Source organism: Mobula hypostoma, chromosome 12 (genome assembly GCF_963921235.1).
Source record: "Mobula hypostoma chromosome 12, sMobHyp1.1, whole genome shotgun sequence".
In the NCBI taxonomy this organism is placed as follows: Eukaryota; Metazoa; Chordata; class Chondrichthyes; order Myliobatiformes; family Myliobatidae; genus Mobula; species Mobula hypostoma.
The window spans coordinates 42,269,858-42,291,917 of NC_086108.1; the positions used below are offsets into that span (position 1 = coordinate 42,269,858).

A 22,060-nucleotide genomic window follows, 5' to 3' on the forward strand; every position below is an offset into this window, starting at 1 on the left:
CCTTGATTGTGACTCAAGGTAGCTGTACTCTTGTTCGATGGTAAAGTCTGAATGCTTTCATTGTGTCAAGATGGTGGCACTCTGCTATAGGTTAACCATATTTATATATTTGGGCACTCTGTCTTATCTGGCCTTTTTTTAAAATTTTATTTTTATTTGGATAAGGTATTCACAAGTAATCCACAAACTTTTTTTTACATATATAACCTTTTCCATTTTTTATGTGAGTAAATCTATATTAATTTGTACATTCACAAGTGCACATTGAGATAATATGGAAAATAATTAGACACTCAAATAGATGTTTATGTGCAATTGTAATTCCACTCTATTAAACTTAATAATGATAATAGTTGTTATAAAAATATTAATAATAGTGGTTGAATACTAATTTCCATCTATCTCTTTTGTTCCATTTCTTTCTGGTCCAAAATTTCCCCAGATCTTTTCTTTACTTGTGTTATTTCCATATTTTCCAAAAAAAAAGAACAGTAAACATTCGAGCCAAGGGTGCTTATGTTAACACTATTACTATGTTGGTGAAGCAAACAGTATAAACCATTAGGAGAGTCATCTAAAGTCTGCTCACTCTGGGGTTATAAATTCAATCCATTTATTCCAAATTTGATGAAATTTTTCCTTTTGAATTCTCAGTGAATAGGTCATCTTTTCCATTTTAAATATTTCCAAAATGATTTCATACCAATCTTCTAATGTAGGTGATGGATTTAACCACTTTCTGGTGATTGATTCTTATCTGGCCTTTCATTGCAAAACTGACGCAGTACTCCACTGGCTGAGATGCCATCATCTGACTGAGGCGTTACAGAGAAGCCCTGCATACTTTCTCAAATGTGCATAAAAAGTAGCCTTTTGCTTCTGATAGTTGTACTTAATTTAGAATCAAAATATTGCTTTGACACAGATGAAAGGCATTTATGCTATTAAGTTTGTGCCAACTCCCGGTATGAAAACCTTTTCAAAAGAAGACTGTCAAACACCCAATGTGAAGGGAAAAAAATCAGATTGTGCAAACAATAGAAGAAAGCAAATAACATTCAAAACTGAAATTCAGAAAAGAGAGTCCAGAGCCATAGCCAATCCAGGAGCCCATTAGTTGCAGGCCACAGTTCAGCACAGAGACAAGTAAACCTCGTGAGCAATGAGTCGAACACTGGCCTGTCCCTTGCATCCGGCCCCAACACACTAGCCTTTGTAATAATATGTCAAGCAGTTCTCTACCCCTTGTATGAATTCCCTTCTTACCCTCTGCACTTGATAGAAGCTGCACAGTCTATGTTACTGGAAGTCACTTTCCATGAGGATCTCACATTCTGACCCCACGATAGTAACTTCACTTCTTGCTAATGGCCAACTTAACTATGGAACTCATGGCAATTTATCATTAGTAACTTAAGGGTGAGAAATTCGAACAGCAAAACTTCAATCAATCTAGTAACAGGTATCTTGCTCGTAAATTCCTATTGGTAGGTACTGACCTCCATGGAAACTGAACTCTTCACTATGCTTAAACCTCAGATAACAAAAAATATTCACTTATAAGTTGCATTACCTTTTGGAATCTGTAATCGCAACTAAGTCAAAATAACATTTTAAAAGAATCCGTGGGTGATTTGCAAACCTGTGGACCTATATTCAAAGCTACATGTCTAAGTTGTGCTATGATCTGAAGCGAAGGTTACCTAATTTTAGATGAATGCATGTGCTGTACCATTGAGAGTTGAGATGGAAACTGGCATCAACTCTGCTGCTATTACAGGATGTGTGTTTTTCATCATTCATGCCGATGCTTTATTCAAACATTTGGGGAGTTGAAACAAATCTAATTTACAACCTGCCAGGAAATAGTACCAAAATTAATCCCATGAGTCACTATTTCTTATTTCTCTTCAACTGACACTGACAGCTGCTGAATTGAATATTCACAAAATTTTGGTAGGGAATACGATGAGATCTCAAATTGAACAACAAGAATTTAGTTTTTCTGTGCATTCCTTGTTTGGTTTTCTCCATTTCTGTGTACTGTACATTTTAAATACTCCAGTGTCTTCACCACTTCTGCATGCACATTTTGAAACCTATGTTCAGCGTTCTGAAGACAAAATATACATTTAGCATGACTATCATTTTTTATAGAGCATTGTCATTGAAGGATAAGTAAAACTAAGCTACTTTCCTGAGTATACTTCTGTGATTTTTTTTTACCTTTATTATGGTAAACTGAAAAATAAATTCAAGCTGTACATTTTGGAAGTAGAGTGAAGATCCTTGCTGGAGCTTCAGTTTACTTTCTTAATAATTGCAATTTTTATCTTTAATGTTTTAATGGATATCCACATACACAAATATCACTTTGTTAAAAAGGTCATAACATAGAAAACTGAGAATTCTTGTTTAGTTTTCCTGGGTTTGAGCGTTTATAATGAACTTCTGTTGCAACAGACATTCTACTGACTAAATCTTCTAAACAGGCAGTAAGGTGCATAGTATAAGAAAGATAAGAGTCTTGGCCTGAAATGTCGACTGTTTATTAATTTCCATGGATGCTGTTTATTAATTTCCATGGATGCTGTTTATTAATTTCCATGGATACTGTCTGACCTGCCAAATTTCTCCAGCATTTTGTATGTGTTGCGTTGGATTTCTAGTATCTGCAGTCTTTCTCGCGTTAAAGATAAGATGTGACTTTTTTATTGCTCACTTTATTTCACAAAGGTATACTGTATGTGCTGAAATACTGTCCGTCTGTGTTTTTGCTGTTAATCTCCCACTATTGAGTTGTAGTTCTTGATACGAGTTTATCTGAAGTACAGCATAGATACTGGATTGATACCAATCCTGAGGGGAATATTGGGGAACAATTTAGAGTTATACCAATTTATGCTGCCCAGCTTGCACCAATCTCCCTGCATTCTAAATGAACGCTGGTGTGATTCTGTTTTTCCCTGTCTTATTGAAGATTGCTTTGACCTTTTATCTTTCTTTGGCTTTAGTGAAAATTTATTGACATTTTGCCAGAGTTCCTGCTTGGAATTTGAAATATATATAAAGATATTTGAATACTAAATATTTTATATGGAATATTGAACTTAAAGTACTTTCTGGAGGTTGTTTCTGAAATTGAGTCATGCACAAAGGTAAAAGAGTTGTAATGACGTGGGGAAAAGTTGAGAATCAGATTCAGTAAATTGCTCTTTTGAATGGCCACGATTGACATGATGGACCGTATATTTTTATTTGGTGTTCTACTATTGTATTTTGTGAGTCAATTTAGAGTTACATTTCTGATTCGCACAACATAGGAAACCGGTTGTGTCACTGTTAACTACACGTTAAAATCCACACTAAAATTTGTTTATTGGCTATTAGTTTGTTCCTAAGCTTAGATTTCGGCCAAATAAGAACAAAACTCATAACTTTTGAAATGTAATTGATAAGAGTTGGACAAAATTTATTTGACAAAATTAGTGAAATTGAGAGGTAACTTGCCCATTTCTGGAGATGTATGCTCATCTATCAATGGCAGCCTATTCAGCATTAAAAAAAACGCCTGCTGTTTTTCCTAAGCTACTTCCTGTCAAAAGTGTAACTTGGCTATGTTTCAAAGCAGGAACTGTCTATAGCTTGTTCTCAGGTGGAACCCGTTTTTTACTTGAGAGAAGATAGTGTTATAGAAACTCCACCAATGCCAGAATATTTGCCGCTATGTAGCGCTGATATTTATTTTAGCTTTCTTTAAGTTAACCTTGCAAGCCTGCAGCACAGGAGCCCACATTCTGCTTCCTGAACTGCTGCAGGTATGGATATAAACCTGCTGTTGACTTTACTAAAGCTTTATAACCATTTGTTCACAGGATGTCATTTTAGCTGGCCATGCCACCATTTATCCTCCTTCATGGATTGACTGCGAAATTTATTGGCATGCTAGGCTCCTTCACAGGGAAGCTGTCAACCACATTGGGGGACTCATCATTACTGAGATTTACCCAGATTTAGTTCATTAATTGAACTTAAATTCCCGGGTTGCCATGTCTTTGTATTTGATCTGTTCTGGTACTGTATCTATAGTGTGTCACAGTGTGTATTCTGAACTTAAAAGGAAAAGTTAGTAGGATAAGTATCGGCATAGTTATCAGTTTGGCCCATTTGCGACTTTAGGAATTAAGGATGCGGGAAATCGTCACTTTTTGCTTTTTTTCACCATTTTTGTTTAAAATATATTTTTTGGAATGGTTGTATGAGTATATCAATGGTAATGTCACTTAATGTTGCTACAAGCACCTGTGGTAGGCACATTATCTGTGCATTGCATGACGGGTACTAGGGGGTACAGATAGATCATAAAAGCTTAAGAAATATGAAAGGGAGTGTGCCATTTGGCACTTCCTTCACAACCATTCATCAAGACCATGGCTGATGGTTATCACAGCTTTGTTTTGCTTTACTCTCCTCATCCCTTCAATAACTCTCAACATGCTGAAATCTATCAATTCCTGTTTCAAATGAACTCGATGACTGAGCCTGAGGATAGAGAATTTCAAAGATTCACTACTTGGAAAAGAAATTACTCAGCTGAGCTGTTTGGTAGGGTTTTGCATTTTCTTATTGAAATACCCTTGTTGTTACCTTCTGATATTTTCATGGCATGGTTCTCCTTCTAAAACTTAGTGTATGACGTACGTATGTTATTATCATGTCCTGACAATGAAGCTTTAACAGCAGTTACTATTTATCTTAATTCTGTCTGGTATTTGTGCCTTTACTTCCTGCCTTTATACTTATAGAAAGTAATAACTGACTGCATCAATTGTCAGAGAGTTGAAAATTTCTCCCACCCTTTTCATGTGGAGTGTTTTCTACCATACAGCAAGTCTTCAAAGGCCTCATCAACTGTTTGGGCCTTAGCCATAGATTCTGTAACCTACAGTTTCTTTCTTCCTTATCTGTTCCCCTTACTGTCTTTTACACCTCAGCTGAAAATCTTCTTAACTCTAATTCAGAATCAGAATTGGGTTTAATATCACTGGCATATGTTATTAAATGTATTAATTTATGCCTATTGCAACCTTCTTATAATCTCCTATATAGTCCATGGATTCCACTATCTCTCTGGTATACGTGTGCTGCATTCCCTTCAAAGTCATAACATCCTATCAGAGATCTGCTGTACAAAACTGAGTACAAGGAAGGGAGAGGACTTTCAAAGTAAGGAAATAGTTTGAGAACTTAAAACCTAAAGGCCTACCTGCCATCCACTAAATCTTCACTAGTAATACAATTCTGACAATATTTTGCTGTCAGCAGATTTTTGATTTTTTTTTTAAATTTCAGTTTCTAACTCAACATGAATGATTTAATACAATAGAGAAAAAATTAACCCCTAGAAACAAGTTATTTTTCCTCTGATCTCTCTTGTAATGACACAAAGCAATGATAAAGGCCCAGCAGAGACTGCAGATGCTGGAAATCTGGTTGCTGGAGAAATGTAATGAGTCAAGCAACATCTACGGAGGAAAATGAACAGTCAACATCTTGGACCGTGGCTCCTCATCAGGACTGGAAAGTAGTGGGGGCAGAAGCCAGCACAGAAGGATAGAGAGAGGGGACGAGCAGGAGTTAGGTGAATCCAGGTGAGAGGAGAGATGGGGAGGGTAAGAATAATGTGATAAGCTGGGAGGTAATAGATGGAAGAAGGCAAAGGGATGAAGAAGAAAGAATCTGATAGAAGACACCAGACTATGGAATTATTTTAAAACCACCTCTGAACAAAAGCTGCTCCTCAATATTTTCTGGGTTGATTTTGAAGGAGCAATGTAATGCATTGCCAACTTGTAATTTCAATAACTTAAATTGAGGTCACAAATGTGAGATGTTACATACAATTGCGAAGAGATTTGAACCCATAATGTTCTGAGTTAGAAGCACGAGTGTTACCAGTTGAGCTAAAATAGCATCTTTACTGTTAGCTTCGCTTATAAACTTCCCCCGAAGACAGCAAAAAATAGTATATTGAATAAATTCACCATTTATTGTAATATGGCAAGAAGAATATAGGAATGGGTGTAGTCTGTTCCACCTTTCTTTCAGTTTAGTTAATTGAATCATAATTTTGTATATCTGATTTGTCTCTATATTTTAAATTCATATCTTGAAGTTCACCAGACAAAAATTTCAATTGACACAGCCTGAACAATTTTTGTTGTGGTGATTTGGATCTAATTTTATACTGCTGTTTGTGTGAAGGATTGCTTATCTCTAATTCTATGATTATGTTTCCTTGCTCCAGATTTTACCAATATAATTGTTTCTTCCTGTCTAGGAAGATCAGCTCCTTGAAGTACTTGACAGGTCTTGAGACTGTAGTCCTGGAGCATGCAAAGGTCAACATTACATCAAGGCTTGCAGCATAGTTGTCCTTCATGTCTCTAGCCCAGAAAGGGAAAACTTGTTCAAGTTCAAGTTTGTTATTGTAGGCATACATATCCAGGGCAAAAGTGTCATGAAAGTTCACTTTTTGCAGCAGCAACATGGTACTTTATAATGATTAAATTATTTTAAAAGAAAGACATTACAAAGATCAATTACATAAATAAATTAACATAAAAACTTGCACAATACAATAAACAAAAATAACATAATTACATCAGTGCAAGTTGAGGGAAATATAGCCCAAGATAGAATCAAGAGTTTTCAAGTCCGTTCAAGAACCTGATAGGAGTGGGAAAGAAGCTACTGTTGAACATTGAGGTGTGGGTCTCCAAGCCACTGAACCTCCTGCCTGATAGCAGCAATTAGAAGAGGGCATTGGCAAGATGGTCAGCATCCTTGATGAAGGATGTTGCCTTCCTGAGGCATTGTCTCTTGTAGATATCCTCAATGGTGGGGAACATTGTACCTGAGATGGATCTTGTTGAGTCCACCACTCTGTGTAGCCTCTTGCTTTCCTGTGTATTGTACCAAGTCGTGATGCAACCACTCAGAATGCTTTTCACAGTGCACCTGTGGAAGGTTGTCAGTCTTCAGTGACATATCAAATCTCCTAAGAAAATGGAGACTCTGATATGTCTTCTTCATGTGTTGGACCTAGGATGAATCCTCCAAAATGTGACACTCAGGAACTTGAAGCAGCTCACCCTTTGCACCACAAACACTTCAGTGAGGATCGATACAAGTTTGCCTGACTTCCCCTTCCTGATGCCCACAATCAGCTCCTTATTTTTGCTGATTTTTATATAGGCATCCATTAGTTGCCCATGCTGAAAGTCTCCCTTCTCCACATCACCGATGTTGTCCAAGGGAAGGGCATTAGGACCCATACAGCTTGGCACCGGTGTCGTCGCAGAGCAATGTGTGGTTAAGTGTCTTGCTCAAGGACACAACACATTGCCTCAGCCAAGGCTCGAGCTAGCGACCTTGCTAGACAAACGCCTTAACCACTTGGCCACGTGCCAACACTTTAGTGCAAGGTTATTGTTACAATACCATTCAACTAGCTGACATATCTTATTCCTGTATGCCTTCTATGTCACCATCTGTGATGAACAAGAAAAGCTAGATGCTAGATCAAGGTTCATCAAATTAATTTGTATGATTAGTGGCATAAGCAAAATTTCAGCTTTTATTCTAGAACTTAACTTATTAAGTAGAATTAACAAGAAGGTTTGACTGAAGTGATGGTTAATTGAGCAATAACACATATGCTATTTGTGAGAATGTTGTCCAGGGTATGCTTTTAAGTATTTGCTGGCGGCTGCATGCTATTAGCATTCTATGTGGTGTTGCTTCCAAACAAATAAAATTCATTAGAGTAAGTAAATGGCAGAATGAAAGTACCAAGTGGTATCTGGTTGTAAAAATGTTGAGAATTATTTCTGTCAGAAATACTTAGATCAGATTGCATCTGAAATATATTGTCCTTTATTAGGCAATGATAAATATCTATGCAGTGATTAGCTGTAGAGGTTTTGACCTGTGGCAAATTTGAGTCATATGCAGGGCTGCAGAATCTGATTTCTCCCACCAGTGTGTCAGCTCACTTTGTTGCCAGTGCAACAGATTTTACTTTGCCTCCAGATTGGTCACCATGGAAATTACAAGATACATTTTCTTCATTGTTATTACAGATATAAAAATGTGATATTTGGAGAGATTGGTGGGGAGCAAAACATAATCTATATAAATATTTTTACAGCACAAGTTAACTTGAAAATAATGCCAGTGCACAGGTTCAATATGGTTGAGAAACTTACATTGTGCTGATCCCCTTCATTTACTTGGGACACTATGCTGCTTAATTGGGGTAGCAGATTGTTGCCGAACAGGTTCTAACTAGAATCAGCCACGTGCACTTCTGTGGCCATTATATGCTACACTGTGCTTGGAGTGAACAGTTTTTAAATAGCAACAGTTACATTTTTTGGCACTGATAGTTGGTGAAAAATAAGCAATAAGTCAATTCAGAACCGTTTTGTTCACCGCGGTTTCAAGCATTCACGCTTAGAGATGCCAGAAATGGCCGGAAGTGAAGATGAACAAGTTAGGAACTACAAAGAATTTGAAGGTATCGACAATCATCTTGAATGTTACAACGAAAATGAAGATTTAGATGATGCAAAGGAACACTGTATGAAAGCAGTTCATCATCTGCACTGGGTGTCTGTTCTGATTTTGTTAATTTACAGTCAATTAGAAGAACATGGCAGCATACAATGGATGAATTCCTCCGTTGATAACTATTAGGAACTATACACAGTTCTGTAATACTGTAGTGGTATTGGTAGTGTTCTGATTTGTTCTGTATTTCATTTAAATACATAATTTGTTACTCAGTTTTTCATTTTTGTACTTTTTAACTATTTCCATGAAACTTCAGCTAATTGTAGCAACCACTTAATTGGGCCAAGATATACTGGTCCTGATGTGCCTCAATTAACCGGAATCCGCTGTACTAACTTCAATTGATCTGCATTTCAGAGATTTACACAAGGGAAATCCCAGTTACATGAATATCAGTGACTTGAGACAATGCCTCCCCTCAAGTTTTAGGCCATATCTTTACCAATATATTACCAACAGTGTGAATTATGTGTTTTTTTGCATACTCAGTTGTTTGATCCCAGGGAAGTCTCAACTTAATAAACCTTCATCACTAAAGCCGATTATCTAATTGTTCAGTTTAGTGGTGGAAACGTTGGTTACTGTTATTTCTTAGCATGCCATGGGTTGGCTCACTTGGAAGGCAAATTTTTGACAGAAAGCTTATAATATTGTTCTAGCATCACTGCTTGTAACATTCTTTAACTACAATAATTAACCCAGTTCATGAATTGATCTCTTTTTTGATCATATACTATAGAGACTCAAATGCAGAATGGTGAAAGAACAGAAAATCTGAATTGAAACTGTTAATTAAATCCTTAATCATCATTTTGGCTTTAATAACACTATCTTCTATTTAGGTTGTTCTGATACCAGTTCAAAAACAAATCTACCTGTCAACATTGCAAAATAATTTGTTGCTTTTGAAACAATATACCATTTGCAATGTTCTCAAGTAGTAAGAAGTAAGTTCATACTTATATTTGGTGACTAAGGTGTCACTCATACAATAGTCATACCAAATTTGTAGAGATGATTTTTTAATTAAATAAAAAGAGCTACCAGAGGTTTCAAAGTGTGACTGTGTAAATCTAGCAGGTACTTGTGCAATTTCAACTTTATATGTCGTTGGTAAAACTGTGATATTTCTTGAAGGTTACTTAAAATTCTTTTTTTTTTGCAGTCTGCCCATTTGGCCATGATTGACACACTGATGATGGCTTACACTGTAGAAATGATCAGCATTGAGAAAGTGGTCTCCTGTGTCCAGCAGTTCACCAACTTCTTCCCAGCCACAGAACTTCCATATGACATTGAAGATGCCATTGTCTGCTGGATAAATAAGGTAAAATGTCACAAATCTGATTAAATAGGATTGAAAAATGTGGTAACTATAAAAAGTTTGGAAATGAGATTGTTAGCTTCAAAAGCAATGAATGATACGAGTTGTCAACAGCTGAATATGCCACAGCTTACAGCAGCATACAAATAGCATACAAATCTGCACTTACACTTGTATCTCGACTTCTCTCTCACTTCATGAATTCCTTTCACTCTGTTCTTGCATCTCCACTTTTCTTCCGGTTTCTTTCTCCATTGTTCTCCAAATGTATTTCTTCAGTTTCTAACCTTTCTTTCATCCCCAGTGCTGGAGTGTACCAAATTTTTACTGAGACACCGAGATCTCTGGCACCAAGGTGTGAAGTTTGTCAGATACTTTCTAAAACTGATTTATAAAGTGAGGTGAGAATTGAGCTTGAAATTACCTTGTGTTGATTAGTTCACACAAAGAGTTCACAAATTTGGGTAGCAGTGTGCCAGAAATTTGAGACAGAAGTATGTATATCAGGTGTGTGCCACTTAATGTCCATTTGGACAACGTCCGATCGCATATACGTCCCTAGTCCCGATCAGAGAATGTGATGTAGTGGACGTAACCAATTTCATGTATCGCGTGTCTCTTGAGTGTAGTAGCGTTATCTCTCTGCTTAATTTTCTTTCGAAAATATTACCATAAAGTGCATCGTGGCTTCCAAACGCAGGTTATTCGATCTGAAACTCTTCCAGTGGAACATTATGAGGAAGTTGAGAACAGTGATGTGGATGATCCTGATCATCTTTGCTAAATTGTGTGTGATATAGGCTAAGAAAGTGTTTATATGAAAGTTTAAAAAGTGAAAAAATTTTAAAAGATTAAAATGAAATAAAAAATATAGTGTGTCTATGTATGTATTATAGTGTACAGTGCACAGTTTTAGTGTAAGTTCTTGGCTATTGAGTCAATACAGGGACACTACAGTACTCCATATAGGTTTGCTAAGTATATAATATGGTGTTCGCACAACGTTCGATTTCACAGAACGTATCGTGGATGTTAAGCGATGCATACCTGTAGTTACTATTACTAAAGAGAAGGTGCTTTGGAAACTGAAAGGTCTGAAGGTAGAAAAGTCACCTGACCAGTTGTATTAGACCCCAGAGTTCTGAAAGAGTTAGCTGAAGAGATCATGGTGGCATTAGTGGTAATTTTTAAAGAATCACTGGATTCTGGAATTTTTAGCCTAATTGGCAAGATGTTGGAGTCCATTATTAAGGATGAGAGTACTTAGAGGCACACAATTAAACGGGATGAAGTCAACATGGTTTACTTAAGGGGCAATTTTGACTGACTTGGATTTTCAGAAGGCCATTGACAAGGTGCCATGCATGAAGCTGCTGAACAAGATAAGAGCAAATGGTATTACAGGAAAGATACAAACATGGGTAGAATATTGGCAGAAGACAAAGAGTGGGAATAAAGAGGGCTTATTCTGGTTGTCTGACAGTGACTAGTAGTGTTCTGCAGGGGTTGGTGTTGGGTCCGCTACTTTTCATGTTATATGTTAATGATCTGGATGAAGGAATTGAGAGCTCTGTGACCAAGTTTGCGGATGGTACAAAGATAGGTGGAGGGGCATGTAATGTTGAGGAAGCAGGGAGTCTACAGAAGATATGAACAGTTTAGGAGGATGGGCAAAGTAGTGGCAGATTGTCATGTCTTGTCCGTACTGCACCAACTGCCGCCTCTGGGCTATAAACATACAGGAGTGATGTGTGGTTAAGTGCCTTGCTCAAGGACACAACACACTGCCTCAGTTGAGGCTCGAACTCGCGACCTTCAGATCACTAGACCAACGCCTTAACCACTTGGTCACGCGCCAACACTGAATGTGTGATGGTCAGGCACTTTGAAAGAAAGAATAAAGCTGTATATTACTTTCTAAATGGGGAGCAAGTTCAGAAATCAGAGGTGCAAAGGAACTTGGGAGTCCTTGTGCAGGATTTCCTAAAGGTTAACATGATGGTTGAGTCAGTAGTAAGGAAGAAAAATGCAATGTTAGCATTCATTTTCAGAGGACTAGTATATAAAAGCAAGGACGTAATGCTGAGATTTTATAACGCATTGTTCAGACTACCTTTGGAGCGTTATGAGCAGCTTTGGGTCTCGTATCTAAGAAAGAATGTGCTGGCATTGGAGCGGGTCCAGAGGAGTTTTTCAAGAATGATCCCAAGAATGAAAGGGTTTACATATGAGGAGAATTTGGTGGCTCTAGACTAGTACTCAATGCAGTTTAGAAGAATGAGTTAGGATCTCATTGCAATCTGCCAGATATTGAAAAACCTAAATAGAATGGACATGGAGAGTGTAGGACCAGAGGGCACAGCCTCAGAATAGAAGGGCATCTCTTTAGAACAGAGATGAGGAGGAATTTCTTTAGCCAGAGGGTGTTGCCTTTGTGAAATCCATTATCACAGTTAGCTGTGGAGGCCACGTCATTGGGTATGTGTTAAACAGAGTTTGATAAGTTCTTGATTAGTAAGGCATCAAAGGTTATGGAAATAAGGCAGGATAATTGGGTTGAGAGGGAGAATAAAATTAGCTAAGATTGAATAATGGAGCAGAGTCAATGGGCTAATTCTGCTCCTATATCTTTGTCTTATGAACAGACTTGTGTTTGTGACACAATGTCCTCACCCAAAGTAATGACATCAATTGTGAATGAGTGATTTGTGCAGCGCCTTATAATTACATCTTCCCATTCCAAAACAACCCTACTTTGATTTCTGTCTGCTAACCAATCCTTAGTCCATGCCAGTATCACACAGTGTCCAGATAATGTCTTCTGTGACGCTTTAACCAAAGCCTTCTGAAAAGTCCAAAAGAAATCACCTCTGCTGGTTCTCCTTACCTGTTCCGCTAATCACAATCTCAAATACTTTCAACAGATTATACATTTCCAATGCTACATGTTGTGTGTGTTGCTCAGGATTTCCGGCGTCTGCAGAGTCTCCATGTAACAGATTTGCCCAAATTGATTTTCCTTTCAGAAGCACATGTTGACTTTGCAGTCCTATTGTTATTTTCTGAGTGCTCCTTAATAGTAGTTTCTAGCATTTTTTCTACTGCTGATGTCAGGTTAACTGTGGTCAATGTTTTCTTTCTCCCTCCATTTCTATGATTATGTATGACTTACAGTTTCTGAGGATCATTCTAGAATATTCAGAAATTCTTCAGTACTATTAATTTATACCAAACAATATTTTTGATTAACACGTATTTCTTTAAGCTGTTAATTGATTTTAGACTAGTTCTGCGCTTTTACCAGGAGGTCCTCTGTGTCTTCCATGAAAACAGATATAACATTTGTTTTAATTTCGCTGGATGATTATTATTATTATTATCATTATTTCCAATGTAATTTCCGCTGTCTCTGTCTACGAATGTTCCATATTAACTTTTGCCTTTTCTTGCCTTTGTACCTATCTATCGAGATTTTTTTCTTGCTTACTTTGTGTTTCTCTCTACTTTTCTCTGACATTCTACTTTTCCTTTCCTTGTTTATGTCGTGCTGAGTTCTACCATGCGCACAGATCTCAGATTTAATGACAGATCTAGTGCAGGACTGCACCATTTGTATAATTGGTCCCTGGGGCGCATGAAATATCTCAATGTTTCACGAAAGTGACGTGTTCTTCATTCAGTATCTTTCAGAAATCCAGTTGATATAATGAAAGTAGCTGTAGTTCTCCTTTCTAGCAATTATATCACTGTGTGAAAGGATCATAATGTTGTTCTGATTTGATACATCCAAGCTCTGTCCAAAATAGAAACCCACCAGTCAGGACTCTGAAAATCAAAGAAATCATAGCCTTCATGTAAAATATTTACAGGTCCTCATTGTCTCTCTGATAACTGCAGCCTTTTTAACAAGTTTTATTCACGTCTTTGCACTGTTCTTAACCTAAAATTCTCAGAGCATAAGGCTGTTCTGTGTTCAGTTGAGCAGAGTTGAAAGCAAGTTTCAGCCTCCTTTTTCCAAAAAAAAGAATTTGTGAGGGCACAATAGGAATTGTATAATTCACAACAATATAAGTATTTTAATAATCATCAACTAAATACTGGTCATAATTACTGCTTTTTTAAATGCAGCTTTTCATAAACTGAGAGAGATGTTCTTGAGTTCCTCTGTGGTTAACTGTCTTCAAACAGTAAGCAATCAGAGCTGTTTACATATTCTGTCCATGCCAACAGCTAATAATCAGGTGAAATAATTAAAGGCTATTTGCTTAAGAATTCAACTTTACTTTGAACTCAGAGTAAGAGTTCTGAGCTTAATGCAGGTTAATTTTATAAAGCAAAGAGCTTCAACAGTGAAATAATCAAGAATTTGTTTATTTTTCTCTTTCCTTCTCCTCCTGTTGCTTTAGCCCACTCTTTCTCCATTTGCTATCTACATTAATTCTGTCATCGGCCCTCTGCAGTTGTACCTAAAAACAGGGCCTTTCTGAAGCTTAAGATCAGTATTCTGGTACAAAACCATAAGACACAGGAGCAGAATTAGGCCATTTGGTCCATCGAGTCTGCTCCACCATTCCATCATGGCTGATTTATTTAAAAACGCAAACATGAGGAAATCTGCAGATGCTGGGGTCCCGGCCCGAAACGTCGACTGTATCTCTTCCTATAGATGCTTCCTGGCCTGCTACGATCATCAGCATTTTTTTTTTGTGTGGTGGCTGATTTATTACCTCTTTCAACCCCATTCTCCTGCCTTCTTCCCATAACCTTTGACACCCTTCCTAGTCAAGAACCTTTCAACCTCCACATTAAATATACCCAATGACTGGGCCTCCCCAGCCATCTGTGGCAAAAAAATCCACAGATTCATTGTCCTCTGGCCAAAGTAATTCCTCCTCATTTCTGTTCTACTGGGACGCCCTTGTATTCTGAGGCTGTGCCCTCTGGCATCACAGCTAACAAGATACTGATGCACAGTGGGAACTTTGGACTGCACGTATCAATTCAGCTTAGAGAATCACTGTGTTGGAGATGATGTCATGCCATAGCCTTTAGAGGACTAAGCGGCCTTCAACTAAAATTTATTTATAGTATTGTAAGACATAGAAGTGCAATGCAGCTTTTATATATCACTCTGATGGAACCAGTGCATTACAAAAGCACTTCCAGGGAACATTGTCAAATAAAATTTGGCACAGTCAGAACGATATGGTGAGGCTGTAACTGCAGTCAGCAAAGAAGAGGAGTTTAAGGAGGAAAGAGAGCTGAGGGCAGGGAGGTTCAACAATGGAATTCTAGAGATTAGTTCTTTGGCACCCAGTAGATGAATGACTAAGTCTGAGAATACTCCAGAGGCCAGAATTGGAGGAGGGCAGATCTTGTCCAAAGGTTAATAAGCTGGAGGACATCGTAGAGACTAGAATGGCAAGGCCATGGAAGGACTTAAAAGGAGGATAAAAATCTCAAAATTCACATGTGCTTCACTTGAAAGTGTTTACTGCATAATTATTTGAGGCTTGTATTGTCTTGCAGGACTTTTTCAACACTGGAGATTCTTCACTCTGACTCAGTCTTCAGAGACCATCCATGTTGTGCTATTCTTCTGCCCGTCCTCATCTGTTGTATTTTTAACAATAATAGTGAGGCATCTAGCAGCCTTTGAAACATCAACATGCAGTTTGTGCATTCTTGCTAAGTCATTTGAATAGATGGTCTGGACCTAATTCATTGATATTCATAAAGGAATTTACCTGGTGTATATGCTGCGCCATGCTTTGAAATCTCAAACTTTCATTTCATATAGTAAATGAAGCAGGAGTATCAATACTTGCAAAACTCATTACCTTAAAGTTAAAGGAAATACCTAATTTCATTTTCAAACTGTAGAATCTGTGAATGATTATAGAATTGTGATTCTAACTACAACAAGTTACAACAGCGACAGCATTTTTGTTCCTAACAATCTCATCTACCTACTAGAGATCAGTCTTTATCGTACTCCTTTGTTTGGTTGTAGACTACCCTGATACTTATTATAATTTCTTGATTGTGTGGAGTCTTTTATGGATGAACCTTGGTATGTGTTCAGATTTGCTTTTAACACTAATTATGAATATCAATTTTAAGCTTAATTTTGATGATTTATCTAAAAATATATCTGACTGTAAGCTGTTTTATTGCTGAATTCTCTGTATGCACAAGACATGCTTAAGTAGATGCAACGAGAATGTTCTTAAATCTACAAAAGCACAAAATGCAATATACCTTTACACAAATATAATCATAATATCAAAGGTTATTGTTGCTTGAATGTTCAGAAACAGACTGGGAGAGATGATTGAAACTCAGTTAAGATATATGACACAAGAATAAATCATCTGCCTCACCCTATACAAGGAGAGGCCTTTGTAATTTCAGGTCATAACTTGTTCAGAAGCATGACCTTAAAAAAGTGCTGTCACATATCAGCAGCATATTTAAAGAATCTATCTTTTCCAAAGAATGCATCGTAATCACAGTTTCATTATCATGACAAGGTTGGCTAATTAGACTTTCTGCTATGATTTGCAAAGAAAGTTAGCTAATAAAGAAATTCATTGAGTCTTTGTCATGAACTCAATTTGTCCCAAGCTTCTTTACAATTGATTAAATAATTAGGAAATGTACTCACTTTCACATGAAGGAAACTCAACAGCAATATGTGGATTGCAGGACAAACAAACTGTTGTGTAAAAGTGTTAAGACTATTTATTTTGGTGATGTTGACCTGCTCTTCTTCAAAACTGTGCATGGGATATTTTCTGTGCATAGATGAAGTGCCAAGTGAGACCATCTAAGGCTCTGATTTGTGCAATATACATTAGAATTGAACTAAAAGGTGAAAGAATAAAATGCAGCATTTACGTTCCTGTAATTGTAAGGTGAAATTGTGAGGTTCCCGTAACTGTACTCTGATTCTGCATTGCCTGTTAATTCACCTTGAAATCTTATCTGCCAGGAAACATGAACTTGTCAGATACTGCAGTGTTAATTATTCTTCTATTATGAAGCTAATTGCTGCAAAAATGTGTAGATATTTTATGTGAATCTAAAAACTAGAATTGAATCTCGTACCTTCATATCAAAAGATAACCGCCATTGGAGCCAAGCTCAAAATTGCTGTGGTCCTAAACCTAAAAATTCAATGTTCTTTTAATTTTGTAGACTAACTTGAAGAAGCATCTATGAAGTAAATTTTCAAAAATAATGTGACTTAAGTCCAGGTTGATAAAACAGGATTTGAATTTTTAATACATTTGACAGGATAATTTCAATGAATCAATAATTCAATTCAAATTTTAATTAAAAAATTTGATAATTTCAATATCTGAATGAATGAATAAATAAATAAATTTGTGTTATTTTTATCTCTCCAATGCAGCTTTTAATTTCGAGTTTGACACAAGTAACAGGGTTCTGAACAGTACACTTTGAATTTCGGAACTAATTACACCCTGGTCCCCCTTGCCTCATGATTAGTAACTGTTGTGTTTTAAGTACACTTTTCAAAATAGTTATGCAACAAGTGTTTTTGTCAAGACGAGAGACTGCAGGTGCTGGAATCTGGAGCAACAAAGAGAAACTGTCAGAGGAATTCACCAGGTGGAAGGGGCATCTGCGGAAGGAAAGGCATTTTCAATGAGTCTGGTTGAAGCCCTGCATCAGGACATACTGTACAGCTATTTTATCTCCATAATCTTAGTTAATGGGTCAAAATTTCCCTAGGAGTTTCACAAAAATGAAGCTTCCCAATTCCTGCTTGTTAATGAGCCCACAGGAGCAGACTGATAAAATAATTCAAGGATCTGTAAAGGTAGTCTTCGCAGCAAATAGGCACGTAAGGGATATTGTGCTGAAGCTGAGGTAGGTTTTCTGAGGACAATTCAAGACAAATGAGGACACAGTCTAGGCAATTTTACCAGTTTCTAATCATTTTGTAGGATTCTGATTGCAGACATAGGTGTATAAATAAATAGACTATGATTTTGAGTATATTGGGAGAAAAGTGGAAGAGAATGTTCAGAAAATAGGTGAAACAGCAGAAATATGATGTCTGTGCTACAGTCTTCTGTGAGGCAGACCAAATGGTATATAATTAATCTGACTTTTAATTGGATATTTTTAGAAGTCAAAACATGGGTAGACCAGCGATATAACACTGATACACTGAAGCAGTTTATATATTTACAATGCATTATTTGTTATGGCAACATGAAAAAATGGCTCCTTTTCTTATATGGAACGACACCCCCCCCCTTCACCATTTCCCATCCCCTTTTCCCTCTCTCACCTTATCTCCTTGCCCCCCCCATTGCTTCCCTCTGGTGCTCCTCCCCCCTCTTCTTGCTTCCATGCTTCTGTCTCTGTCAGCAATTAACTTCCCAGCTCTTCACCTCATCCCTCCTGCTCTGGCTAAACCTATCACCTTGTGTGTTTCTCTCTCCCCTCCCCTTCCCCCACCTTTTAAATCTACTCCTCGGCTTTTTTTTCTCCAGTCCTGCCAAAGGGTCTCAGCCCGAAATGTTGACTGTACTCTTTTCCATAGATGCTGCCTAGCTTGCTGAATTCCTCCAGCGTTTTGTGTGTGTTGCCTTGGATTTCCAATATCTGCAGATTTTCTCTTGTTTGAAATCAGTTTCATAATGTTTTAATTTTACCAATGCTGTTAACGGTTTGACTGCTTTTTCCCCATGACAGACGTGTTGAGTGAAATCCTTACAATTCCGTACCTTGGGTGCATTATTTAAAATATTAAAAAGAATAAAACCCTCACCCTCCACTTGCTCCACCTCTTATGTGTTACTTTTCACTTCCTGTTACATATGAGATGCACGTTAAATCACAGAACAATGGTGTAAATGACACAAAGTGTCAGAAGTTTAGAACATAGAACAGAAAATCCACAGCACAATACAGGCCTTTCGGCCCACAAAGCTGTGCCGAACATGTCCTACCTTAGAACTAACTAGGCTTTACTCATAGTCCTCTATTTTTCTAAGCTCCGTGCACCTATCCAGAAGTCTCTTAAAAGACCCTATCGTATCCGCCTCCACCACCATCGCTGGCAGCCCATTCCACACACTCACCACTCTCTGCGTAGAAAACACCTCCGACATCTGCTCTGTACCTACTTCCAAGCACCTTAAAACTGTGTCTTCTGGTGCTAGCCATTTCAGCCCTGGGAAAAAGCCTCTGACTATCCACATGATCAATGTCTCTCATCATCTTATACACCTCTATCAGGTCACCTGTCATCCTCCGTCGCTCCAAGGAGAAAAGGCCGAGTTCACTCAACCTATTCTCATAAGGCATGCTCCCCAATCCAGGCAACATCCTTGTAAATCTCCTCTGCACTCTTTCTGTGGTTTCCATATCCTTCCTGTAGTGAGACGACCAGAACTGAGTTCAGTACTCCAAGTGGGGTCTGACCAGGGTCCTATATAGCTCCAACATTACCTCTCAGCTCTTAAACTCAATCCCATGATTGATGAAGGCCAATGCACCATATGCCTTCTTAACCACAGAGTCAACCTGCGCAGCAGCTTTGAACGCCTTATGGACTCGGATCCCAAGATCCCTCTGATCCAAGAGCCAAGAGTCTTACCATTAATACTATATTCTGCCATCATATTTGACCTACCAAAATAAACCACCTCATACTTATCTGGTTTGAACTCCATCTGCCACTTCTCAGCCCAGTTTTGCATCCTATCAATGTCCCGCTGTAACCTCTGACAGCCCTCCACACTATCCATAACATTCCCAACCTTTGTGTCATCAGAAAATTTACTAACCCATTCCTCCACTTCCTCATCCAGGTCATTTATAAAAATCACAAAGAGTAGAGGTGCCAGAACAGATCCCTGAGACACACCACTGGTGACCGACCTCCATGCAGAATATGACCCGTCTACAACCACTCTTTGCCTTCTCTGAGCAAGCCAATTCTGGATCTACAAAGCAATGTCCCCTTGGATCCCATGCCTCTTACTTTCTCAATAAACCTTGCATGGAGTACCTTATCAAATGCCTTGCTGAAATCCATATACACTATATCTACTGCTCTACTTCCATTAATGTGTTTAGTCACATCCTCAAAAAATTCAGTCAGGCTCATAAGGCACAACCTGCCTTTGACAAAGCCATGCTGACTATTCCTAATCATATTATACCTCTCCAAATGTTCATAAATCCTGCCTCTCAGGATCTTTTCCATCAACTTACCAACCACTGCAGTAAGACTCACTGGTCTATAATTTCCTGGGCTATCTCTATTCCCTTTCTTGAATAATGGAACAACATCTTCAACCCTCCAGTCCTCCGGAACCTCTCCCATCCCCATTGATGATGCAAAGTTCATCGCCAGAGGCTCAGCAATTTCCTCCCTTGCCTCCCACAGTAGCCTGGGGTACATCTCATCCGCTCCTGGTAACTTATCCAACCTGATGCTTTCCAAAAGCTCCAACATGTCCTCTTTCTTAATATCTACATGCTCAAGCTTTTCAGTCCGCTGTAAGTTAACCCTACAATTGCCAAGATTCTTTTCCGTAGTGAATACTGAAGCAAAATACTCATTAAGTACCTCTGCTATCTCCTCCAGTTCCATAAACACTTTTCCACTGTCACACTTGATTGGTCCTATTCTGTCATGTCTTGTCTTCTTGCTCTTCACATCCTTGTAGAATGCCATGGGGTTTTCCTTAATCCTGTCCACCAAGGCCTTCTCATGGCCCCTTCTGGCTCTCCTAATTTCATTTTTAAGCTCCTACCTGCTAGCCTTATAATCTTCTAGATCTCTATCATTACCTAGTTTTTTGAACCTTTCGTAAGCTTTTCTTCTTGACTAGGTCTACTACAGCCTTTGTACACCAGGATTTCTGTATCCTACCATCCTTTCCCATCTCATTGGAACATACCTATGCAGAACTCTGCGCAAATATCCCCTGAACATTTGCCACATTTCTTCCGTACATTTCCCTGAATTCATCTGTTTCCAATTTATGCTTTATGTTTAAAACTGTGTTGGATGTTCTGGGCATGATCTGAAATTTCTCTGTTTTATGATTGATTTAGGTAAATGAACATTTGAAGGCAATAGTTACCCAAGAGCAGAAGTTGAGGCGACCTCAAGGGCCAGAAATATCTGGAAGTCAAAGGGTAGGAACTGAGATTGAACTTCGTCTCTCAAAAAATAATTTAATATGTGAGAATATAAAAATATGGGCTTTATAGTGGTCAAATGTGTAACTCCTTTGCCTGTCAAATAGCAGAATGAATATTTATCTCTTAGAATTACCTCATTGACAAGTCATTTTTTTCAAGGTAGCACTTTTCTATGGATAAAAAGCTGCACTTTGAGATATGCTGACAGTATTCCTTGGTGTTGTAAAACACTACCACATGATCAGGGTGATGGTAAACTAACTACCAAATTGGAAGGTAAACTTTGCACTTGAAACAGCACAAAATCAATGGTATAAATACCAAGACAGACTTCAATATTTCATTAAACAAAGCCCAGATGTCATTGACGGAATGCAGAAAATGTAGGTCGTTTCAATTGAGTGATCTGAGTTGGAGTATTTGGGTGGATTCCAATTGAGTTAGTGATATGAATTAGATTATCATCAGAGATAAACAGTTATCATTATTACAGCAACTGTTTCACATATTCTGTTCATAAACCAATTTCCTGAAGTCAGATTTTTTTCATACCAGTTCAGAAGCACAATGTAGAGTTTACATCAATTTACATCATCTTGGTGAAAGTCAATTGGTGAAAGCCCTCAAATTTTTGACCAAGGCATAAGAGTTACATTTTCCCAGCCAAAACTCCATGGCAGTTAGCAGCAGAGGCAAATCATACTGGTGAAGATTGGCTCTTGTTGACTATGTAACAACTGTAATGGTGTATAATACTGATTTGCATTCAAGAAATCGACCTGATACAGATTTTAGTTATTCAAAATGCATAAAGGAAGATTAGTATGACAGTGGTGGACAGAATTTGGAAATGTACAGAATTGCCAAAGATATCAGAATCAGGTTTAATATCACCAGCAT

At 37.8% G+C, this 22,060-nt stretch overlaps 1 protein-coding gene across 3 annotated transcripts in view; it reads left to right on the plus strand.

The window, feature by feature from the left end:
- The window catches only part of camsap2a (calmodulin regulated spectrin-associated protein family, member 2a), a 176,099-nt gene that overhangs the window by 81,792 nt on the left and 72,247 nt on the right, over positions 1 to 22,060 (plus strand). For all 3 annotated transcript variants that reach the window (XM_063063903.1, XM_063063904.1, XM_063063905.1), the window contains exons 3-4: positions 9,803 to 9,964; positions 21,071 to 21,154. In XM_063063903.1, coding sequence (XP_062919973.1) covers positions 9,803 to 9,964; positions 21,071 to 21,154 — 246 coding nt within the window. The remainder of the gene's footprint in view (positions 1 to 9,802; positions 9,965 to 21,070; positions 21,155 to 22,060) is intronic.